This window comes from Cydia strobilella, chromosome 5, assembly GCF_947568885.1.
Source record: "Cydia strobilella chromosome 5, ilCydStro3.1, whole genome shotgun sequence".
Lineage (NCBI taxonomy): Eukaryota > Metazoa > Arthropoda > Insecta > Lepidoptera > Tortricidae > Cydia > Cydia strobilella.
The window spans coordinates 15481006-15507685 of record NC_086045.1 but is presented as its reverse complement, the minus strand read 5'-3'; the positions used below and the strand labels follow the sequence as shown (position 1 = coordinate 15507685).

Here is a 26680-nt window from a genome sequence, read left to right as displayed (position 1 = left end):
GCCCCACGCGCCGCGAATTAAGTTCATTTTGAAGTGTTTTTTGAATAAATTATGTTTATGTTTATTTATATATCACTGTCAGACATTAAATTGACATGAGATATGTAGTAAAATAAATAATAACTACCTATGTTTTACAGAACTCGTACATAAGGCTTTACGGTCAAATTAAAGATCTAGAGTCAAGGTCCGGCATCGACTCTGGCGACTGCCTCGGTAAAATGCGCATTCTGACAATGACTGGGTGGCCGCCTCACGACCTGTTGATGTTGGTGCAGGATCCAACTGGTTATAAAAGGACAAACGCCAGCGGAGTACTAGGTGCATATGCTACCGTGCTTGATAGTAGTCCCACCCACACTGGCTATTATATGTATATTATAACGTTGTATAACGTTGTGTGACAGGCACAAGATAACAAAACACTATCAAAACTATCATGTTATCATGCTGTCATTCGATGTTATATAACAGCCAGTGTGGGACCACATTTATACCTACTATCCGACACCGATACAATCAGATGCAGAAAATAAGCGAGATTTAGACTAGCAAGAACTCGCATGCAATTTATTTTACATTGCTGACTACTAAGGTAAACTGCATTCAAAATGTTTATCAAACACCGCAATGTAATGAAAATTGCATGCAAGTTCTTGCTAGTCTAAACCTCGCTGTAACATGGAAATACCGCCAGCATTATGGACACCTGCGCACCGGGTAGGTACTGCAGTGAGTGATTTGTTAGTAAAAAAAACCAGACAAGTGCGAGTCGGACTCGCACACCAAGGGTTCCGTACAAATTTAACTTATATTTTTATATTTTTTACAAATTTATTTTTTTGAGATTTTTCCCTGTATTTGTAGTGTAACGATATTTTTACCTGCTAAATTTGATAGTTCTAGGTCAACGGGAAGTACCCTATACATTTTGATTCCCTTGAGCGGTTCGAAATATACGTTTTCAGCATCACACTCGCTCAGTAAATGTGGAATTGCACGCAGGCTTAGCGGGAACTATAGAAAAAGCGTTTTCCCTAGGGAGTTATGAAATTTCTAGTATTATAATTAACAGTTTTTTGTCTTTATAGGTACTTCATTTTTGTATCGCAAGTGTGATGAAAAACATTGTGAACTCGGGGCGTAATAATGTATAGATCGCTCCGGCAAGCCTATAGCCAATTTACATAACTATACTTACTATGCTCTCTTTTGCAATATTTAACTTACGCCCCATGTTGCACAATGTACTATTTTTGCGGCATAAACGGCCGTATCTTTTTTTAAGTTAACTTAGAAGTTTGATTTTTTCACAGCTTCACGGGGCTGTAGAGTCGTGTAGACCTGAGTATATGGTTTTAATTTCAACTCGATATCTCCACGCGTTCTCGAGATAAAAGCTCTTGACAGACAGACATACGGACAGACGGACAACAAAGTAATCCTTTTGGGGTGCGGAACCCTAAAATGTGGCATTTTTATGTTATTTTATGACTTATTAACCGACACATTTATTAAATTTGAATATGTTGGGCCGATTTGGGAAATTCTTTAATTGGTTTTTAAATAGATAGACATTGATTATGGACTTCACAGTTTTCCTAAGGCCAGAGGCTTTGGTGAAAGAATGCTGAAGAAATTGAGGGACCTCTACAAATATTTAGTGATTTGAAAATCTTTTAAAGCATCTTACATTTCCTTTTGGCCACTTTTGGGCCACCATTTAGTGCCATGGAACTGCTCATGAAAAGCAAATAATGATGGTATTCTAAAATGCTTAGCGTAGTCGTTTTTAGGGTTTCGTAACAAAAATGTACAAAAGGAACCCTTATGGTGGTGCGATTGTCCGTCTGTCTGTCTGTCACATTGCTAAATATCTCGAGAACTACTGAAGCTATCGATTTGAAATTTTGAATAGCTATGAACAACGCTAACCCAAACACATTGGAAGTGTATTATTTTATTTTTATTAGTTATGGAAAATGCCCAATATAAAGAGGGGGCAAAATTTAAGTCTAGTTACTTAGTCGAGTGGGATATCACTTGAAAGAGCTCGAATTGAACATTACAAAACATTTTTTATATTAATTTTTCATAGTGAAAAAAATTTACTTATGAAGGAAAATGTGAAAAAAATACCATTCTCCCTCTTATCTCCGAAGCTTACCAACGAAAAATTATGAAATTTTTACATAATAATTTACATAATTTAATTTGCAATATAAGCCCATTTGCGGGTGTTTAAATTATACTTGAAATATCTATGAGAGTACTTAAAAAAATCTTCTTTCAAATAAAATAAAAAATGTTGAAATCGGTTCACATGATAAAGAATTATCCCTGAAAAAACAACATACATATAGGTCGCTCAAATTAGTTAGACAATTTGCCGATAGATGGCGCTGTACACGATTACGCTTAATACTTCTGGTCAAGTCTTTCGTGATGAATAGTTACATGAGAAAATTGAAAGTTTGTACGGAACCCTCGGTGCGCGAGTTATACGAACTCGCACTTGACCGGTTTTTATTTCTTTATTGTAATGGTTGGCCAGACTCAAGACAACAAGACTTATTTTTAACCCAGGAAGGGCATATACTTGTAAAGGGCATATATATACTTTTCAACACACTTGCTCAAAACGACGTTTTTATTCCACCGATTTTTGGCTCATAATCCTAGATATTAAACACGCGTGCTCTTTCATTATATGTATTATCCGACTCCGACTGAGTTAAGAAGCTAACTGATTGCTAATAATATGAATGGAAAGGGAGGCTTCTTTAATTGGTCGGACTGGCGGGCACGGGCGCGCCCGACCGCCTGCGCAGTGCGCGGCCCGGCCGGCCCGCCCGCCGCGCCGCCCGCGGCCGGGGCGAGCGAGGGCCGGCCGGCAGTACGAGTATGACAGATGAAACACACAATACTGTTTTAACTTTTAACTATTAAAATTTGATTAATATGAAAGTTTCTTTTTTTTCTCGCAAGTGTGTTGAAAAACGTCGTATGAAACGCGTGTGCATTGGTCATTACACACATCGTCTTTCTTATTGCGCGCTCGCTTACAGCTCGCGCGCACAATATCGCCTCGTGTGTAATGCCCAACTTAGCACCCTTGTATCATAATGTACTATTACTTACTGATAAAGCTTTACAGGTTAGCGTTGTATAATAATAACTCAGTCCAGGTAAAAGTATGTATCTTAAGAGGAAAGGGGACGGCCGCTTCTCTATACAAACGTAGTCGTCATATTCCTCTCTGGATATTGACATTATTGAAAATATTTTTGCATAATTTAATGTATATTAACCATAGCTATGGTTAACAAAAATCGGAAAATAGATTTTTTGATTTTTGTAAAAAATAGGACCGAAAAACGGATTTCATACAAATTTTTAAATGCTCCTAACTCTTATAATAATAATAAAAAAATGAAAAAAGTCAAACGTAGGGGCATAGCTGTGGTTGATACCTATATAACCAATTGTGTCAAAATATTTTCAATAACATTAATATTCAGAGAGGAAAATGAGGACTACGTTTGTATGAAAAGGCGATTTCGCGCGGATCCTCCACTTTCGTCTTAAGCAGCGGATAAATTTTATATTTTTAAGGACTTTACTTCGTAAAAAAATATTTTGACTACTTTTTACGCGTATTTGATTGTACACAATGACAACACCGTTTACTGAGATAGGTATACCTATATACTGTCTTTCAACTTACCTACTTTATATTGTCTTTGAACTTACTTTACTGAGATAAACTGATTTTTGTCAGGTTCGGCAGCAGTCGAAGGATTAAGGTTCGAATTGTTTTCAATCCCAAAAGAGATTGCCGATTTGGGTAACGATATCTTGACGCGACGCTTAAAACTTTTGGAATATTTTCGTAAGCGCGTAAGTGCTCTTTGATTATGTTCTACAATGTTCAGTAGTTAAATCATTGGTCTCCAGCTGACAGCGGTTACGCAACAAAACTACTACCTTCTGGTGTGCTACAAAGCCTAACGAACAAATTTGATTTGGTCTAAGTCGAAAACACGTTTGCAATAAGCGTATTACAAATATGCTGGTTAAAACTTAATAGCAGGTGTCACAGAAGTTCACAGGACTCGATCGACTCTTTTTGGGTTCTTAGTGTCGACATGCACAAAGTATTGTATGTAAGTATCTCTATACAGTTCGAACCCCCGCTTGCCTTCCACTTCTTTAGCACAGGGCAGTCAGGGAACAGCGCGACACTCTCCCCTGCCTCAGCCTGAAAATGCACTAATCTAACGCGTAGATTATTCAGTGACAAACTGCATCCAAAAACGTCAACTCATATGAAAATATGAAGTTTATTAGTTTACTTTTACAATTTGACATCACAGTTGGTCCAGAGTTAGCTTAAACAGACTCTACCGCCAATATTTACTTGAATAATTGCCTCATTAAAATCTTTTTAGATATCAGACGTGAAAATTAGGAATGAATTTGACACAGAGACTGAAGTGATTCACAAATTGATAAACGAGACTTCAAAGCGTTTGGAGGATAAAGTAAAGCGCATCATGAACATCGCCAAGTATGCCTTTAACAAAGTTCATTTTATTTTACGTATTTGTATGTAAGTTGTTCTATTTACTTTGCCGGTCTCCTACTTGTAAAGCAAGGATTATCCCATAATATTTACATTCATTTAATACTTTCATTTACTGATTTGATTCCTTTTCTGAATCAAAGTATAATTCAAGGTAATAAGAGAGACCATGACAATTACCTTGTTATTTTACAGAGCAGCTTGGAAAGATCGTGATGATTTGATAAAAAAAGTAGATCAATTATACAAAGAGTTGTCTAGTTTACAAAACAATGGGACCGAAACTATGGAGAAGAATGACATAGGAGATAGAGTCCCCAGTGTAAAATTCGACACAAGTAGCACGGTAAGACATTCTTGCGGCTTCTATTTAATTTTTCTCAAACATGCAATGTGAAATATTGATATTATGTTCTACATATTAGGCTGGGAAGTATCACGTTTCGAGCGCAGCTAGACGAGAGGTATTTAATAAAATAGCTCCGCCGGCCGGGAAGTAGCGCTTTTTAGGGTTCCGTACCCAAAGGGTAAAAACGGGACCCTATTACTAAGACTCCGCTGTTCGTCTGTCCGTCTGTCTGTCTGGCACCAGGCTGTATCTCATGAACCGTGACAGTTGAAATTTTCACAGATGATGTATTTCTGTTGCCGCTATAACAACAAATCCTAAAAAGTACGGAAACCTAGGTGGGCGAGTCCGACTCGCTCTTGTCCGGTTTATTAATTTCCATGTCACATATATGTGTGACACAGCATCATATTCAGCCATAAAAAAAACTGTAAGCAATATTTGCATTTTGGTTCGTTATGTTATGACATTCTGCCACTACGCCTAATGAAAAAAACAATAAACGATTTTTGCTATATTTTGCAGTTTTCAATTTCAATTATTTATTTATATAAAATTGACATGAGCATAATAAATAACACATTATTAACAAATTCCAATAAATGTGAATTGCAAATTAAACTTCACAAATACATATTTAAAATATTTCATTTAAATATTAGCGGTAAAAATATCTTACTCAAACACGCGTTTAATTGTACTCCTACGGCGTACAATTAAACGCGTGTTTGAGTAGGCGAAGTATAAATTATGGATGCTAAGGCAATTTTATAAATTGAAAAACTAAGAAAAATGCTCACAGTTTATCAGAAAGTTTCTGTTGCATATTTTAAAGAACTGAATGTGACTATAAAATCGTCATCATTGTGGGAATTATACTCCATGCTTAAGGCAACCATGTATGTGAAGCATAATATCAACATAAAAAACTATGTAGACTTAGTTATGTGGCTAAAACGACAGTCAGACGGATGCAAGGCGATAATCAAAGACATAAATATTTCTTCAAAATTTGTGTAATAAATTGACTAACTACATGTGTAAAATATATGACACGCGTGATAAACATAGGTATAGGTGGTAGTTGCATTTTGTGCCTAGTATACTTTTAGTTTCTTTAGAAATAAAACTTTCATTTCGTGGAGATTTCTTTATTTTTTTCATTGCATGTTTGAGAAAAGCACTATACATACATCGGCGTGAAAAGGGGTTGCCGGCCTCATAACTATCAGGCCTCACTACGTTCGGCCGTCTATATGCATTCGGCTGGCAACCCCTTCCTTCCCAGCCTCTAGTAATGTACTATTAATAACAAACTTCCGTGCGACACAGACTTGTTAAATATATTAAAACGGGTCACTCACGTTTTTGAAGTGGAAGATTGCTCGACATGCTTCAGCATCAGGAACAGGAGCCAGAGCCACTCTCCCTGGTCACTCTCTGGTCTGCGTTGGTCCGCCGACGCACGTGGCCTCTGTTGAAGCTCCTCGTTATGAAGCGAAACATGTCGAGTAATTTACTTAAAAAACGTGGAAGCCTTTTTCCCTTTTTAGTGGCCTGATTGAAGCCTGATTTAGCGACTATAAAATGTTTATCAAAGAACAACTGCTGCAAAAATCAGAAATAGGAGTAAATGTCGGAAGAATTCTTCAGGTCACTCAAAGGCTAATTAATTACCAATACAAAAGTGATTTTAACGATGTTCCGTTTACAGTCATGTTTGTAAACTACCCGGCTCACGCAGGTTACGTTATGTAAATGGGGCATTTTCTATGCAAAGGGACCTTATTGTCGATGGCGTTTACGCCGCACAGCGTCGCGCGGCATTTTATTTATATCGGAGCATCGTTTATAATGGCGTAAGTGCCATCGACAATAACCCTTTTTTATAGAAAATACCACAAATATATAGTTTGTCAAAGAACTGTCTCATTTCAAACATAGACAGAGAAAATCATATTATGTTTGTCTTACACTACTACTAGCATCCAAAAGAAAAGTATGAGTATAGTTTTTTTTGTTCTTATTTACTGATAATTTGATTTGACCAACTATATATAGTATATACATATATATACATTTAAAAAACACCACTAAGACAGGTACCTATGTAATGTAGTTACCGATTGCAGTGCTAGTGGCTTATATGTACATGGTTGCAGGACTTGCAGGATCTAAAAGATAAACTTAACAAGGAGCGCGCCGCCCGCGAGTCCCTGAAGCACATGGTGGCCACGGCGGAGGGCTTACTGCGCACGGCGCGCGCGCGCATCACGGTGTTGGAGCGCGAGCTCAAGACCACGCAGAAGCAGATGCAGGATACCGCGCGCAAACACAAGGAATACGAGATACTCGTAAACACTCTTTACTAACTTTTGACATTAAAAATCCCAGACAAAATTAAAACAGCGCCTTCTAGTGAGTTCAGTGAAAATGTACTGCCAACTTAGTGCAAAGTTAGCGTGATGTAAAATTTAAAAACCGATGTATAAACACAATAACTATTCCTATTTTATTTTCTTTTTTACCTTTTTTTTTAGTGATACTATGTATGGCTACAGTCACTCAAGTCACAAATTTACGTTTTGAAATCATAAATAGCAGCGGCAGTTTTGGCGGCAATCCGATTCTCACGGCGTTGTATAGGGGGTTGTCGATCATTCTTCTTTATTCACCTAAATATACCTCGTTTTTTTTAGGGTTCCGTGCCCAAAGGGTAAAAACGAGACCCTATTACTAAGACTCCGCTGTCCGTCTGTGTCTCCGTCTGTCACCAGGCTGTATCTCGTGATCTGTGATAGCTAGACAGCTGAAATTTTCACAGATGATGTATTTCGGTTGCCGCTATAACAACAAATACTAAAAACCGAATAAAATAGAGATTTAAGTGGGTCTCCCATACAACAAACGTGATTTTTGACCGAAGTTAAACAACGTCGGGCGGGGTCAGTACTTGGATGGGTGACCGTTTTTATAGTTAATGGTACGGAACCCTTCGTGTGTGAGTCCGACTCGCACTTGGCCGGTTTTTTAGCATTAAAAAGGGTAAAGATTGACGTGACTTTTTATTGAAAAACACTTTTGAAAAATAAGTTACAGCATATATGTAACAATTATATAGCAACGATTATATATATATATTTAAATACATTATTTTGGTTTCATAAATAATAGTTACTATTTATTAAAAGCGATTTTCAATAAAAATACATGTCAAAGATTGTTTACCATTTTTCCAATGACTGTAATTTTAATAGTAAGTACATAGTTTCAAACGATATATTCTGTAGCACATCAGCATCACATTAATTTATTGGTGCTAATGAACTATTTTAGAGATACACATTACTTTTTTCAGCATCGTTCTCGTCAGACAAGCTTTGGCGTGCGTTCCAAGAAATTGTTAGAAGAGTCTAAAACTGGAGAAGTAACTATCGAGATGTTGACCCTTCAGCGGAATGCACTAGAATTAAGGTTGGTACGCCAACATAAGGAGGCTTATTCTGATCGCAATAACTGGTTATGCATTTGATCTGGATTTGTTATGGTATTCTATAGAATATATCAAAAACAAATCCAGATTCATAAACAGTTAATACAATCAGAATAATCGTCCAGATCGGGCTATTTCTAGGGTACCGATCTATAATAATAAAATATAATAAGTATAAGTGACACCTGCAATACTCGTATATGTGTGTATTTAAATGTACCTATTTATCAAAATAAAACTATCAATAAGTTCTCAGAAAAGCTAGATTTTTATCTTTACAAAAACTATACCAAGAAACCTTACAGTGCCTTGTGTGTCCAATTCAATAACGGTTTAGAATGCTGTTAGGGTTGCCGCGTTTTTGCAGCGCATCCGGTATGTTTGCTGAGGCCCGCATGGATGATTTTTATGCAATAATGCGCAAACGAGTAGCCTCCCAGATGTGTCGCGTGCGAGGCAGCACCAATAGTTTCTTAGCGGCAATAGGGGAGACACTAGATTAACCCTTTTAAACGACATTAGGTGTCGTTGCATGCTCCAAAGTACCAAGATTGTAAATAAGTTATTATAAGAATATAGGATTAGGATAAACTAACATAGATATAAGTAGTAACAAATATGGACTGTAATTTGGTCTGAAATAGATATATATTGATTGATGAAAAAAAAACCAAAGCTTAAAGTACACGACGTCTTAGGTACGTAATTTTCCAAGACTACTAATGAATCATAAATACCTGTAAGTAGGTGTTAGGAAACACAACTAATTAATGAGACCATTTTTTTTTGCATTCCCAATGACAGTATCACCTTATGTCTTTACGATTTGGGTTGACTCGACGATAGGCTTTTGGGTAATCTTTTGTAGCTTTTGTAATTTTGTTGACCGCTAAAGACGTCAACTGACGCACGCGGCTATAAACTGTAGCCTGTAGCCTACAGTATAGCCCAATATAAACCTCCGTGCATTCCGACAAGTTGCACGCACGATGGGCGTGGCGTTCCATGGGATCAACGTTGATATTTTTAATAACAAAACTTCCGTGAGACACATACATATTAAATATATTAATAACGGGTCACTCACGTATTTTAAGTCGAAAACGCTCAACATGTTTCACTCCGTACCGAGGAGTGTCATCAGGAGCTTGCGTTGACGGTGACGGACCGGCGCAGACTACGGGCCGCAGCCCTCCGCGCCCGATGACTCGGCGCGGGCGCCGGTGGCGTTCATCGGACTTAAAATACGTGAGTGACCCGTTAATAATATATTTAATACGTTGTTCTTTAGTCGAAAACTGTATGTTATCAGGGTCACAGAGCTACAAGAGCAAATCAAGTCGATAACGGAGGATTACGAGGCTCGCGAGTCGAAGCTCCAGGACAACTTGGACCGGCTACAGGAGAAGTTGAATGAGCAGGTGCCTGAATCTTTACTAAGTAATACCTATAGTGGGACCTCGATAGCTCGAATCTCGATAAGGTGAAATCTTCGTTAGCTTAAATAAAATGCCATAACTCCATAACTCGAAACATTTAACCATATTAAGACTATGTATCCAACGATTCCTTCACGACTATCCAGTATAATTTTTACCTCAGGCAGTCAGGCAGTCCGTACCTTTACCTTACCTTGTACCTTAAAAGTCTTATATCTTATAATATGTATAGTTTTTTTAAGAAATTGTTGATTCCCCTTACAAACTTCTACCCCCCATTTTACACCCTTATGGGAGGATTTTAAAGATATAAACTATTCTATATCCTTCCCCATAACTAACTATCTCCATACAAAATTTCATCTAAAGCAAAGTGTAATTTGGAGAGGATTAGGAATATTTGGAGTCCAAGATCATAAACCTAAACATAGCACTAAATATGTCACGCTATGTTGAGCAAAACTCTTAAATAGGTACCAATTTAAAATTATCCAATTCACAGTTGTTAATAACTAATTATTTAAACAGGAAAAACATAGGATAAGAGCAGAAGCTCGTGTGTTCGATCTAGAAAAACGGATAAAAGGTATACACGACGAATACAGGCGACTCTTGGAACAATCGGATAAACTTGTGAAAATGAGTAGCGAGAAGTGCCTCGATTACCTGCCGCGCAAAGGTAAAAAGCAGCGACGTTGAATAACTATAAGTATATCTACCTACTACCTACTAAGTGCCTAACTTAAGCTTGTCTTATCTGGTTGACGTAACTGGTGACCGAAGAGCTGGCGGCTTCCTCGCACAACGTATCAGCATTGCGATACAGCGAGGAAATGCCGCCAGCATCCTTGGTACAATGCTTCAAGGGGCTATTTTAGATTTAAGTTAGTTATTAATTTCGTTTACGTGGTACCACTGTATATATCTTGTATGTAAATAAAGAGTATTTATAGCTTATCTTATATATCTGGACCTACATAGCACTAAAGTTATCCTCAAAGTACTTATAGATTAGTGAATTTTGAAGAATTTTTGTTCGATGTTGCATTTGTTTGTTCGAACGCGGTTTTCTTCAGAAGCTGTGCAATTCTCAGAAGGTTTCAATTTTAATTTTACGTAAGATATTGGCTTAAAACAATGCTTATCAAGGTTTTGGATGTAGTGCGTTCGGGCAAATGAAATTTCTGTAAATGATACCTTACCGTGGCAAAAGAACTTTCCCTAGGCAGCTACAGCTATGAGTATTTTAACAAGAAAAGTACATTAGGTACGACTTTGGCCAACCTAACTTAAAAGTTTTTGTAGAACATGAACCTTCACTAACCGAAGCGGAGTTATGGAAGGATCTAGAAGCAACCAAAAAGAGATTAGAACAAGTGACAGCTGAGCTAAAACAGAGCCGCGAAGACAAAGAAAGCTTATTAAACTCCTTGGCCAAAATAGCGGTAATCATAAAACTTACTATTATTTACCTCATCATAAAATAAATGCTCTGTGTGGAGCAGGTTTAGGTGTTAATAGAGTATAATACTTATTTTAATATTTTATCTTAAGAGTCCGCAGCAAGCTCGGCCGAATTTCACCTTCTCATGCAAACGGAGTTTCGTTCTCATTTTAAAACTACGTGTTAGATTGTAATAAAACTTTGCACATATAATGGCATGAAGTATATCTAATGCCTGTAATTAGTTTATACATATAGCTGCAGCTTATAAAACAAACAAAATAGAGCAAAAACAATTAAATCCGACGTTTCAGAATAGAATAGAAAGATGTTTATTTCCCTAGTTCGTGTGTTACATTCTGTCCAACAGGGCGGTGGTGTATTCGGCCTGTGTGGGTGTGTCAGCTACTTACGATCTACTTATGTTTGTCTGAGAGATCTGTATAAGTGTCAAGTAGTGTGTGCTGTATACTTGTTAGTGTATGTACAAAGTAAATTTATGTAAATTTAAAGTGTTGTTGAATGTTGGCTTATCCTACTTAAAGCTAATTACAATCTATGGGGACGTGGAGCGGTTGTTCGCTTGCTGAGTAGCCGACTCCTGTCATTTTTTGGTACATAGCTTATTTCGCCTAGTCTAGTGTTAGTTATAAGGGGGTTGTACTGTCCGTGTCCGATGTAGACGTCACCAGGGGTGTCAAGATCCTCGATATGCATTTCGCGAAGTCGGCGAAGCATATCCTCGTTTAGGTCTTGTGCACGAAGGTGCCATGGATCCCAGTCTAGCATATCCCAGAGTATTGAGGTTTCTAGACGCCTTGGGAACTGCCCGGCGGTCTTGAGAGCCATTCGATACTGGCGTTCAATTTTTAGTAAGTTGCTCTAACTGTAGCGTGAAAGTAGATGTACCACACCATAATCCAGTATAGGAAGTATGCAGGCCTGAATGACGGCGAGTTTCACAGTCAGATCTGTCTTGGCGTGCCAGCCTATGATAGGGCCTAACGCGCTTCGTGCTCGTCTCGCCTTCTGCACTATGTAGTCCGTCTGTTTGCCCATGGTCATGGTCTTGTCTAGATGTACGCCTAGATATTTTATAGTTTTTTTGTAGTTGAGATCCTCGTTTTTTATACGGATGGTACTGCGGTAGTTTCTCTTGTGAGTGAACATGGCACACTCCGTTTTGTCTACGTTGCATTTTAGCCCCCAGCGAGCATAGTAATTAATAATGGTTTCGGCGGCCCAGCCCGCGCGGCGTGTGGCGCAGTTTGGGTCAGGAGATCTGTTGAGGATGCACAAGTCATCGGCGTATTGGGAGAGCTTTAGTCCACGAATGTGATCCCGTTTATCCCAAATGTCGTGTACGTACAGGTTAAAGATAACCGGGCCTAGGATGGAACCTTGGGGGACTCCGTGTGGCACAGTTTTCTCGTCTCCGCTGGTAGTTCTGAAGCGTCCGTAGGTTTTGCGACCAATCAGGTAATTCTCTATTAGTTTGGTGATGTTGTTTGGGACGTCAGCTGTTTGAAGCTTTTTCATTAAACCTTCGTGATTTATGGAGTCGAAGGCCTTCGAGAGATCTGTTGACACCATGGCCACGCTCTCTTTAGCTTCCAGTGCATCTGTTATGAACTTGCCAGTGCGAAGAATTTGTGTACCTGTACCTCTGTTCTTGGTAAAGCCATGTTGGAACGGTGGTTGGAGCTTATCGGCCGTCTGACGCAAACGCGATAGGAGCAGGCGTTCATGTAGTTTGCCCATGATATTTAGCAGAGTGATGGGTCGGTACGATTTGGCCTCCCGATGATTCTTTCCTGTTTTATGTAGGAAGATGCACTCCCGATTTTCCATCTATTAGGATAATAGCCTGTCAGTAATAGGTAATCAGCTATAACTTTGTACCTGATGAGGAATGGGTCGCCTCCGAGTTTGAGGGCATCCGCTTTAATTTTATCCGGGCCAGGTGCCTTTTTATTCTTAAAACGTCTGAGCGCGTGTCTGATTTCATCTATAGAGGTAGGGTCTAAAGGCTGGAACGGTGTGGTCTTCTCTGTGCTCTTATCTTCGCTACTTATCTCGGCTTCTGTGATGATTGCTGCGTCGACTAGAGCGTCAATGGTTTCAATCTCGCTGTTGCAGCCCTCGATGTGGGGTAGTCTCTGTACCGGAGCCTTCAGGTTGCGTTGGATTCGCCACATCTGGTCTCTATTGTTCTGTGGATCGTTTATCAACCGTGTCCATTTCTCGTTGTTATATTCCACAAGTGCTTGTTGAACCAGGCGTTTCAGATGATTGTACGTTCTTCTTTGTTCGCTTACTCTGTTTTGGTTGAAGCGTAAACGCCACGCTTTATTCGTCTTCGACGTTTCAGTTGGGTTGCAAGTGTTGCAACAGCTGTGGTCACGGAAAGACTGACGTCCCAGCAAAATGTCAACGGAGATATAGACAAACAACACTAAACTACCCGATATTAGACGAAACGGGTTTTGAACGAGTAGATTTCTTTGTCTACCCCGAACATTTTTTTAAACTAATATCGGGTAGTTTGGTGTTGTTTACCTATGTCAGAATATTATTTGTCAAAAATACACTTCGCATAACACGTATCGCAGAAAACTTTTAGTCGAATGATACTTTCGCATAAATATATAAAGGGTATCCCAAAAAGGACGCAAGATTTGAAATTGATGAAAAACTCATTTTTTTAGTTATAATACATTTGTATATAAATTCTTGAAATACATAAAATAGAGTTATTTGTGGAATAATAAGTCAGGCAAATGTCCTCCTAGGCTTTGCTGGCACATACGCACTCTTTTGTCAAAATTTTCTATGACCATTTTGCATAAATGCGGCTGAATTTCTCCGATGCAGCGTCGAATTTCCTCTTTCAAACTTTAAAGCATGAGTGGTAGTGGGCTTATTGGCATAGACTTTAGACTTTAAATAACCCTAAAAAGACGTCTAAAGGCGTTAAATCGCAAGATCTAGGGGGCCAATTCTGATCACCGAATCGAGAGATCACACGACTAGGAATTTTCGAACCGTACCCGCCGAACTTTCAGTACTTTTGAAATATTGTTCAATAATAAGAACGCGTTGATATTTCGTATAGCCCGCCATTCTTACAAACCCTAAACATTCAGCTGTCAAATAGTTTTTTTTAGGGTTGCTAGCACTAAAATACAAAAATGGCGGCAAATTGAAATCTTGCGTCCTTTTTGGGACACCCGTTACTTGTAGTTATATAGTTTTCCGACCCATGTTAGTATTAAGGTACCAAGGAATGTGTGGGGCTATTATACTGATCTCTGTCAGTGTCAAAAGTGACGTTTTTGGTTGAAGAAGAAAAAAACGCGATGTTTTTTTTTGAAAGAAAGAAAGAAAGAAAAGACATTTATTGTAAAGACCTATTGTATTGTGATTTGTTGTTTTCTGTATTAGTCGGCTTCCCGAGGCCCTTATGTACATACCTAGATACACTTATGATTATACGCTTACATTCGTAAAATACTCTACTCATCTAATCCTATAATGAACGCGATTAAATTTCATTATTTTACCTTTCTTCCGACATTTCAGCTAGGTTGCACTAGCTGTTGTAAGGTTGTAACGAAAGACTGACGTCCCAGCACAATGTCAATTGAGAAAAGTATTGGTAAACCGCAACCACCACCACACCACAACTACCAGTGACCTAGTGCAACCTAGCTGAAACGTCGGATAAAAGGTAAAATAATGAAAACAAAACGCGAGTTTAAAGTGTCATCTAATTCTTATATTATTTTGTGCCATTCCAGCAACAAGGCTCCGAGAATAACATAGCTAACGAACTGTTACTGAGGGAGCAAAAAAATTTTGGACTCCAACAGGTTATTGAAAACCTAAATCAAAGGATTAAATCAATGTTAGTTCTTCGGCAACGATTTTTTACTTAAGTATCGGATGTTGGAGTGGGCTACTCGTAATTTATGTTTTTTGCATTATAGGAATGAAAAATTAGCACAAAAAGACCGTCAGATTATTTCACTAAATATGGAAGCCTCGCGAACAGATTACGAGTGTTGTAGTAAGAGTACCCACGATAACCACGATCTTGCTTTAGAGGTATGTATGTACTCAATTACAAATTCTAATTAGCTGGGTATACCCTATATATCTCTTATAGATTTTGCCCCTTTCGCCGTCGCTTGGCCATGCCTTGCCCATGACTTACTGTAGCTCCGTTTTGTTTTGTTGCCTAGAATAGATTAAGGCTAAGTAATGCAGTGACACACCCTCTTGCACACAAAAAAAATAGTAATTTGTTAACCAAGATATGAAATGGGTGCTTCCACCCGAGTTAAACACTACATATTTTTTTTGCATAATGAAGAAATTAAAAAGTGTATTTTCCAAAACATGATGAAGTAGGTATACATACAACAGAGGTACATACAACAATTGAGGTAAATGAATCGTTATTATGGAAAAAAAAAACCGGCCAAGTGCGAGTCGGACTCGCGTTCCAAGAGTTCCGTACGTTACACAATTTAAACAATGTATTTTTTATGTGAAACGTGAGTGAAATGTCTTTAAAAAACCCGTAGGGGTCGGATCAAAAACTAAGTAATTAAGTCCGACTCACGCTTGACTGCAATTTCTAATAGGTTTTCCTGTAATCTATAGGTAAAGATCTTTTTTGTGTATTTTTCTCAAAATTGTAGACCCAGTAGTTTCGGAGATAAAGGGGAGGAATGTTTTGCCTATTTTCTTGAATAACTTCTAAATTGTTTATCCTAAAATTAAAATAGTACATTTCGATGCTAGTGCGGAAAGTATGTCATTACTCCACGAGTACCGAGACGGGACGAGTGAAGAATGACATTTCCGCACGTGTATCGAACGACGTTTTTTAATACAGTTGCGAAAAAATAAGAAAAACAACAAGTAAGGAATTCGAAACTAACATCATTGACATTATGAAGAGGCGTTTTTTTAGCTGGGTGTTATTAATTATTATTAAACCCACTTCAATGAAAGTTTTTTTTTACTGCATGTTCTATAAGACAGAAACAATTGCAAATATAAAACATTGTACTATTATTACCCAAATATCGTTAATTACGATTATTTGTGTATCGTAGATTTATAAAAACAATATCGAATGTTGGCTTTGGAAACTTAAAGCAGAAAGAAAAGACGCCTCTTCTTTGACAGGCGTTCCGTTCCATTCAGACAACTTATAAAGAACGGTTTTTTCAATATTCAATATAAAAAAAATAGACGTGTTATAATGATGAAGAGGTAAGTAATAAAATATAAAATATGTATATTTTTCGTATTCTTACATTAATAGTAGGTTTTTATGTTGATTACGACGTTTAAAGGAAACTAATATTAACACTCATCAATAAGTAGTCATGAATTGGAACAAGAACAAATTAAAAAAAATTGGAAAAGTAAAAAGCACTAGTTCGCGAAAACTAACTTTCCGCACGCTAAACAGCCACGAAAAGTAGCACTTTTTGAGCAACTGTATTAAAATATATATATATTTGATATTCTTACAATGAGCTCTTTCATTTGATATATAACACGATATAGTTTGAAAATTTTATTTTTTGATTTTCTTATATACCCCCCAAAAGTGGCCCCCATGTTTAAAATTAATTTATTTACGTTACATGTCCGTCTTTGGGTCACAAACTTACATATGTGTACCAAATTTCAACTTAATTGGTCCAGTAGTTATGGAGAAAATAGGCTGTGACAGACGGACAGACAGACAGGCACGAGTGATCCTATGAGGGTTCCGTTTTAGATAGATATTAAAAAAAAAATACCAGCTGCTGGTAGATAGTACCAACCATCCTAGTACATATTTCCGTCCACTAGTAGAGACGCCGTTTCGTAAGCGTATAGTTTTAAAACTTCCTTAAATTTATATTATGACAAGGCTTCAAAAATGGATATGAAATGGTCTATAACATTTTTTTCTAAGCGCGTGATCTTGGCTGACATGTTGCGGTGTGGTTCTGTTATCGGCTGACCCTCAAGCTGAGCGCACTCACTCCTGCACTAGACAATTTAACAAATTTTACTAATATAGATATTTCTAAATACTAGCATCTATACTAAACTATAGTGAAACTAGTGAAACTAGTTTCACATTATTTCTAAACACATTTTGCCTAAAAGCAGCCATGCCAGTGCATAAGATAAAACACGCCTCTCTAAAGCCCCAAAATCTACGTTTTCTGAGTTTTCAAAGCAGGAAATTGGTGGCCTATTTTTTCTTTAATAGTTCCACGTACTAAACACTTAATATCTAAAAATTGCATCCTAGAAAAGTTAACTTCGCTGTTTTTACTTAAAAATCAAACAAATAAAAATTGGGTTATTTCGTAGAACCTCTACTAGCACAATCGGATTAAGTCTCACCTCGAAATCCTTCCAAAGATATGAAATTTGGTATGTATGTTAATTAAAAGTCTCTTTTTCATGTGCACACTATTTGACATTTGGGGACCTCGAGGAATCGCAGCCATCTTGGAAAATGGGTACCATCCTGGAGAAATTTGCGTTTTACTCTAAATATACGTTTTCTATGAAAATATGGTGTAAGGCAACATAAAAGCCTAATAAATTCTACACGAAAAAGTCCTAGATATCTTTGCGGAAAAAATACATTTTGGTATAGAAAATAATAGCTGAATCCAGATTTAGCGCTTATACACTTTCAGGGGATATTCTCTTAATATGAAACTTGGAGGAATATGAATTTCACTTTTGTCTATACATTTGTACCCGTGCTACCCCAATATAAACATTTTACTCGACTGCGACTTAAACAGAAAGTAGGGTTATGGGTTTAGATCACGTTTAGATACTGAAAATCAGTACATTCTGTAGCTCAGGATACAGGACGGATTTTATAAAATGACATATCGGTAGATTCCTCTCGACCTTCACAACCTGTTTACACCTGTTTTATTAAAGAAAAATCAATACAGCCGCCTCGAGAAGACGCCGAATAGTAAATCATATTTTTACTTCTAGCGCCTTAACTATTGAGTGGATTTCAATAAAATAGACATCAGTAGATCCATTAGGTACACGAGTTATTATTTTCTATAACAAGATGTATTTTTTCCGCAAAGTTACCTAGTACTTTTTTGTGTAGAATTTAATAAGCTTTAATGTTGCCTTTAACCATATTTTCATAGAGAACGTATATTTAGAGTAAAACGCAAATTTCTCCAGGATGGTGCACATTTTCCAAGATGGCTGCGATTCCTCGAGGTCCCCAAATGTCAAATAGTATGGACATGAAAAAGAGACCTTTAATTAACATACATACATAATTTCATATCTTTGGAAGGATTTCGAGCTGAGACTTAATCCGTTTGTGCTATACGCTTCACAAGCGTAGAGGCTAGACAAAAAAAACTTGTCGAAATCGGCAGCTTATTTTAATTTCATCAAAAGTATAGAGAATAATAATGTAATAATGTAAGTCCTAATGGTTGCCCTAGGCCCCTTTATTTTGTAGGTCGACGTGAAGTAAAGTATTCAATGAAATTGCGAGAAAAAAAATCTACGGCGTAGAGGGCACACAGTTAAAAATAAATAGGTAACGTTAAGTATACCCAAATATACAAAAAAAAAACATGAAACAGACATTTTCCTTGTATATTCATGTCACTTCAATAGTCAAATAATTAGTACTATGCCTTATGGGAAACGGTCGAAGAGATAGTTCAGATCCGGAAACCGCTACCAAATTTTAGTATGCTGTTGGGCATGGTACTGGGTCTCCAAAACTGCCGGGAGACAGCGGCGCCGGCCATCTACTTCAGCGGAATGACGTCATCAAAATGACTCCCGCCTCGTTGCGAATATTGCATTTTACACCCAAACTATGCATTGCACATACACGTGTGGGGCATTAAACGAAAGCCAATAAAATATTATATATTTCACTGATACACTATGCACCAAAATATACAATAGTTTAAGAGAAATTTATAAATAAATCAAAATGATGAAAAAAAAAAGTTCGATTATTTGAGTTTTTCAACCAAACCAAGTCGGACGTTAAAGCAATGTACAACAAGATTAAAGCTGATGTCTCAAGCCATACACTGATATCAAAATAATCAAAATCAGACCAAAAATGTGAAAATTATGCATCAAAATGTAGGTATTTGCTAGAACAAATGCATGGAAGTTAAAAAAATCGAAATTGGTCATTTTCAGGATAATCCGCATAAGCCTCATGTTATTAGCAATAGCAATATAAAAAGGATCATAAAACTGCTGGGACTTGGGAGACAATCTCTATTGTGCCTGAGTGACAAATAATGGCGTCATACATGTGACCGCTGCCGAAATTTGCAAAATCTAAATTATAACTATACCATGAGTCATACATACACGTGTGCTATATCAAACGAAAGATTATTAAATATATTATGATTCGTTAATACATTATTTATAAAAACAATGTATATTTTAGGAGCTACAAACAAAGAAAAACCACTTTTTTTGAGAAAAGTTCGTGTATATATATTTTATAGCTCAACTAAAAACGTTATTACAATGTTGCGTCTAATATAAAAGAAACCAGTTATTCAACTATACGTCACAGCTTAAATTTTTATTTTCCGATAAAAACTAAAGCGCGCCAACAATTCTATATGTTATGATATGCATATATTAATGCGCTCATATTATGCAAAGAATAGTCCTAATTATGGGGTATTAAATGAAAGAACATTACATTAAATACATGAAAACGACAAAATTTGAAAAAAAAATTAAAAAATTTTTGACAGAAGCAAGTACAAAATAGGTGTTTAAGTCCCTGACTTCTAAGCTAGGTAAAAAAGTCAGTGTCGTCTTCCAGACGATAGAAATAGGCAGAATTTGCTGTCTACGTGTGATGTATTGTTTACATCTAAAGACTTGGCAATCGCACACAATGGCTTTACTTGTACCTTGTACTCGTATGTGTATTGCTCAAACTGCATGTCATTAGGGCCAGCGTTATGTTGAATTAGGATTATTTTAAATAGTTGACGAATTAACCTTATGTCATTATGTAGCCGTACGATTGCCAAGTCATTATAAGTATTAAAAAAGTAAAGGTATCTAATATTGTTACGGTATTATCACCCCCTGGCACTGACTAGAATAACCGACTTGGTTTCACATTTCATTTCAAAACTTTTTTGTAGCAGAAGAACTGGGTTGCGAGACTTGCAATTTTTTACATACTGTAATGTTTTTGATGGGATGAAATATAGAGTACGGGTTCTGATTTTGAGCATGAGAAATCTCATGAAAATATAACTTGAAGGTTATGGAGTTATCCACGCAAGTTGCGAAGCTGACGCGCGAACGTGAGTCGCTGGTGACTGCGGCAATGTCGCGTGCGCTGATGCTGGAGCGGCACGAGCGCTGCGCGGACCTGTTTGCGCGCGTCACGCGCGCGCGCCGTGACATAGTCGCGCAGCTCGAGGGCCAACGGGAACGGCCGCACAGTGAAACCGATGTAAGCCTTGTAACAGTTGTAACCTTACAGGGACGGCCTAAATGTTAGTGACCTTCACCGATAGTTCTTCCTAGCAAAACATGTTTTAGTAATAATATGTTTTAATGAGTACAATGTCACTCTGGGTTGCCTGCCGATATAAGTATTATCCCTGACAACAGACTCTTTGACATCGACGTTAAAAGTCATCAAATGTCACCAATGTAAACAAGAAGATAATATTTCGTACCTAATGGGGTTGGCCGGTCGAAATAATTAGCAGATGGCGCCAGCATAGCTTGCCCTGTCAATCCCTAGAATTGTGTCAAATTTTTGTTTTTTTAATGCCCTGGATGCCAGCCAGATCTCATAGAAAAAGGGGCAAGCTATGATGGCGCCATCTCTGCAAACCTTTGACAGTTGCCAACCACATTATAAACGAACATAAAAATGTCATAAAAGATTGTCAAAGATAACTAATTTGCAATTTGCCCAACCTGTAAATTTAGTACTATCCATATAGATTGATTTTAAGATTAGGCTCGGGAAATCTAGGTTTTGAGTGTTTTGACCTAAGTGGTCCATAGGTCACAAGTTGACTGTTTAATGTCATTAAGAAAGAATGAAGTACCTATTAACACATTCACTGTCAACGTTTTCGTAGCGCTACGCTTGTAGCCGATCCCACCGTTTTCCCGTTTTGTAGAGGAAAGCGACTCCTTCTTCCTCGCGTTATCCCGGCATTTTGCCACGGCTCAACGTACGTCAATTCTTAGTTTTTACGAAAGCGACTGCCATCTGACCTTCTAACCCAGAGGGGGAACTAGGCGTTGTTAGGATCACGATGTTTTCCTTCACCGAAAAGCGACTGGTAAATATCAAATGATATTTCGTACATAAGTTGAACCATCGCCTAGAGGAAAGCGACTACGAACAGAAAACCCGGCACTCAATGTGTTAACTAATGTAAAACTGTGTGTAGGCTAAAGTGGCGAGCTCCCTGTCGCCGGTGTGCCTGAAGGCCGCAGAGACGTGGTCGGAGCTGCGCTCGGACCGCGAGCGAGTGCTGCAGCTGCAGGAGGTGGTGGCCTCGCAGAACCAGCAGCTGAAGCGCGAACGCCGCGTGCGCAACCACCTCGAGCAGCGCCGCGCCATCCTCGAGCGGCTTTTCCTCAACCGCTCCAATTCTAACCAGTATGTCGCGGCGGAGAACGTGGCTTCGTATCTCGGAACTTCTTCTTATTTGGCTAAAGATGCTTTTGTTAGTGAATCGTAATGTAGGTAGCTGACCTTTCCGAGCGTTATAAATGTTTTACTTGACCAAGAGTTCAGAATAAACTTATAAGTGGGCAGTATCTATTGGTAGTTTTATTGTTTTAGCTACAGCTTTTTTAACCTTTCGTATGCGCTGTCAAAAATTGCTATTTAAATAGCAATCTAGACAACTTCATGTTTAAGTTGAACATATATGAAGCAGATCTGCTACTAAGCTTATATACCAAAGGTTAAGTTTGCCCATGACAACTACTGATATATGGACTGGACGAAACCGACAGCGAATCAGACGAAAAATAACCATTACCTCGAATCGACGAGCAAACGCCGTCTCAAGATGATATTGGCCTTGCTTGACATAAGATATTACGAAGACCGAAACGAAAACGACGAGACGCATATCACCAACGCTCTCCCTCGACGACATAACCTACCCCACCCACCTTCCAATATTAGCCAATATTATAAGGCTGCATAGCCTGCTGATTATAAGTATCCCTTTCCTATCTCAGCGTGTCACTCCCCATAAAATTACGTCCCCACCAGGGCACCAATGCCGGCTAGTCCGGAGCAGGCATGTTCCTGGCTGGGTGTGGCGTCTCTTGTCTTGTCAAGAAAACATTGTTAGTATCATCATATCATTATAGGTACATGTTAGTAAAGTACAATCGAAGGCAAAAATATCGATCCAGACAAATGGCTCAAAAATATGTGAACACGACTTTATTGTCTAAGGTGTAAGATCGTAACACACATATTTTTGAAACTGGGAATGTATACATATTTATGCCCTTGACTGTACATTAAAATTAATCATAACATTATATAAATAATCGACACAATACCTTTGACAATGAGATCACCAGTTATAATTAAACTAATTAAAATAATGAATATATTAATAAATAAATAAAATTTAAAATAAAACATAATTGCTTAGAAACAAAAAAATATATTAGGTAGGTACTAAACAATTATAAATAAGCATCATCATTTCTAAAAACCGGCCAAGTGCCGGGTTCCGTACAAATTAAACTTTTTATTTATTTATTTTTATTTTTTTACAAATTTATAGTTTTCAGATTTTTCCCTGTATTTGTAGTCTAGGACGATATTACTTGCTAAATTTCATAGGTCTAGGTCAACGGGAAGTACCCTTTTTTTTTTTTAGGAGGGAAAAATGCATTACGCATACCACCCGGGTGCGGGGGGTGACCCGAGTGGTTATGTGGGACTCCCGTCTAGGCTAATGAGGCCCACGGTGTACCCACTAAAAAACCCCCCATATGCCGCCTCGCCGCCCTATTGGTGGGGTTACAGGAACGCTTGCGCTTGTCATCTGCGACCCCACCGGCGGCAGCCGCCCACGAGCGCGGCTCCTTCGCGAATGCCCGAAGGCCCTTCACGCTAGGCGCGCCTGATGGTAAGACGCGCCTTCCTCCTCGGCTTCCATTCTGTATTGTAGCGGACCCCCCCGAGCCCGCCACAAGGAAGCCACGGGCGCCAGGAGTTTCCCCGGCGCCCGGCGACAGATCAGGTCTATGGTTCTGCCGCAAAACCACAACTCGGCTGCAGAGGACAGGGAGAACGGCACATCGTAACACCGACACTCCTCTTCCTCTGCAGCCCCACCAACGCCGCTACAGCGGAACGGCCCCGCCAAGTTTGCAGGGGATAGGGAGAGTGGCGCATCGAAATACCGACACTCCTCTTCCTTGAAGGTCCCTTCGGCGCATCACAAGCGGGCTAAACCAGCCTACTTGGAGCGTCCTCCTCGGGCCAGCCCGCGACCCAAACAGGCCGGCCCTGGTTGCCTCTTCGCTTCACCGTGGGTGACCAAGCCACGGTTACTAAGCCCCTCCACCACGACAAGGTGAGCAACCCGCGGGGGGAACGGGAAGTACCCTGCCTAAAATGTCTGCATGTGCTGTTTATGGGTGCAAGAGCGATCAAATACATCAAGTACACAAAAGAATGTAATATCATTTGACAGTTAATAGTAGATTGTTAATCAAGGGTTGAAAGGCACCCATTTATGTTGAGGTAGTTTAATCCGCTAACTTTACAACACTCAAAATCTACAAAATATCAGAAATTTGCCCGACCTATCTGTTTAATAAGTAGTGTTCCGTTTTAAATACTCAGTATTTAAACCCATAACCCTACTTTCTGTTTAAATCGCAGTCGAGTAAAATGTTGATATTAGGGTAGAACGTGTACAAATATATAGACAAAAGTGGAATTCATATTCCTCCAAGTTTCATATTAAGAGAATATCCCCGACATATTAGATTATTTAAAACCGGGTCACTCACGTATTATTAAGTCGAATAGCTCGACATGTTTCGGTCCAATTTACGAGGACCGTCTTCACGGAGACACGATACGTCTTCACTGGTCGAGGGCGCGGCGTGTACTGCGGGCCAAAGCCCGACTCGCCCGGCCGCTCACGACAGACGGCGTCGGCGGTGCCGGCGACGTCACCGTTGCGAGGATAGCTCTACCCTCCGTATTGCGTTTCTTGTCAAATGTCGGATCGCACACAGTACTCACTGAGTCACTTGCTAAAGGCCGTTCCACACTGACCACCGACGCAGTACCCAAAACCGTTTTCCAACTAGGCGGCACCGACCAGCTACTGTCACGATTGAAATTCGGATAACGACTGATCTCAATAGCCCGTATTTTTCGTTGAACGAAGAACTTTTCTCGTGCCAGAACGGTTACCCTATCAAACCTAATACAGTGCGTCGCGTCCGAATCCAGTACGTGTTTTGTCACTGCGGAGCTTTGGCCGTCCCGGTTTTTCATATACGCAGTGCTCAGAAAGTCTCGTCGAAATGTTTCGGCCGGTCTCCCCAATATAATACTTCCCACAGGAGCACGGAATCCTGTACACCCCAGGACTGTTTTGTGTAGAATTTAATAAGCTTTACTGTTGCCTTACACCATATTTTCATAGAGAACGTATATTTAGAGTAAAACGCAAATATCTCCAGGATGGTACACATTTTCCAAGATGGCTGCGATTCCTCGAGGTCCCCAAATGTCAAATAGTGTGGACATGAAAATGAGACCTTTAATTAACATACATACCAAATTTCATATTTTTGGAAGGATTTCGAGGTGAGACTTAATCCGATTGTGCTATTTCGTCATAATGATAAACCACCGAAATTACTGGCCAAGTAAATTCAACCGACTGCCAAATAAACATTATGGATTTAGAAGCATATTCTGAATGAACAACATAAAATAATAAATAAATAAATATTACAGGACATTCTTACACAGATTTACTAAGTCCCACAGTAAGCTCAAGAAGGCTTGTGTTGTAGGTACTCAGACAACGATATATATATATATATAATATACAAATACATAAATACCTACATAGAAAATACCCAATTAGACTCAGTATAGTAACAAATATCTTTTTTTTTTATACCACGTCGGTGGCAATCAAGCATACGGCCCGCCTGATGGTAAGCAGTTACTGTAGCCTATGGACGCATGCAACACCGGAGATACTACACGCGCGTAGCCGACCCTTTAAAAACCTGTAAACTCCTTTTTTGAAAAACCCGATACTGTAGCCCCTCGGGAAAACCTCGGCAGGGAGCTCATTCCACAGCCGAAGCGTACGCGGGATGAAATTCCTCTTAAACCGCACAGTACGCGACCATTTAGGTGCTCTGGGTGTGAGGATGAACACCCTGCCGATGGCGAGCGGTGCGGTGATAGAAAGCGGCCGTTGGCATCATGTCAAACAGTTCTTCAGAGTACAGCCCATTGTACAAGCGGTAGAACACGCATAAGGAGGCGAAGTCTCACCTTAGACTTAAAGGTTCAATACCGCGTGTGAGTTTGGGATCGTCGAAGATTCATACAGCGCGCCTTTGGACTGAGTCCAAGCTGGCATCCAGGTGCTCCTGCCCAAAGTTTATATAGCAGCAGTCTTTGCCCCGGAGTAAAGTATCGTCGTGCTTTATTGAGCACACCGAGTTTTTTGGATGCCAGATCAGCCTTCCCTTCCAGGTGGCTACGGAATTGGACGTCACTGGAGATGTCAACACCGAGGATCCCAATACTCCCTGACATGGTAAGGGCTGTGCCTTCGAACTGTGGGACCACAGTAAATATCTGTGCTCATCACACAAATAAATGCCCTTACCGGAATTCGAACCCAGGACCATCGGCTTCACAGGCAGGGTCACTCCCCACTAGACCAGACCAGTCGTCAAATAATATTTTCAGGGATCGATATAATGTTTTGTAGGAGATTTGAAGCTAAAACCCGACTATGGTAAACGATATGCTATGTGGGTACTTTTTGCCTTTTCATTCGCAACACGCTTCTAAAACCAATAATTATCTTTTCCCCTCACTAGCTCGGAAAGCCGTCTATTATCCTTTAAAACAAGCGGGGAAAAACGCATTTTATCCACTAGTGGGGAAAGTAATTTCACCTTGGATGGAGCGTGTTTAAGTAGCTTGACAGATAACAAAACGTAAAACGCTCATAATAATGGTTCGTTCGATATTAATTATCATTAAATAAATGGTTTGAGAATCTAA

The 26680-nt window shown here is 39.0% G+C and overlaps 1 protein-coding gene across 1 annotated transcript; it reads left to right on the top strand.

Annotated features, from left to right (window-relative positions):
• Nucleotides 1-3673: 3673 nt before the first annotated feature.
• On the top strand, nt 3674-22103 carry LOC134741778 (putative leucine-rich repeat-containing protein DDB_G0290503). Its single transcript, XM_063674673.1, has 13 exons — nt 3674-3698; nt 3782-3900; nt 4452-4570; nt 4781-4931; nt 7106-7288; nt 8293-8408; nt 9740-9848; nt 10395-10545; nt 11172-11311; nt 15111-15217; nt 15300-15417; nt 20654-20848; nt 21810-22103. Exons 1-13 carry the CDS (start codon nt 3674-3676, stop codon nt 22101-22103), a joined length of 1827 nt encoding a protein of 608 aa, XP_063530743.1.
• The last annotated feature ends 4577 nt before the right edge of the window (nt 22104-26680 follow it).

What these genes read in the sequence shown, in the direction of transcription:
- LOC134741778 (XM_063674673.1), top strand. Translation starts at nt 3,674, where the DNA reads ATGACAACACCGTTTACTGAGATAG. An exon ending in AATTCGACACAAGTAGCACG is followed by an intron (nt 4,932 to 7,105) that starts GTAAGACATTCT and finishes CAGGACTTGCAG; the next exon opens with GATCTAAAAGATAAACTTAA. An exon ending in ACAAGGAATACGAGATACTC is followed by an intron (nt 7,289 to 8,292) that starts GTAAACACTCTT and finishes TACTTTTTTCAG; the next exon opens with CATCGTTCTCGTCAGACAAG.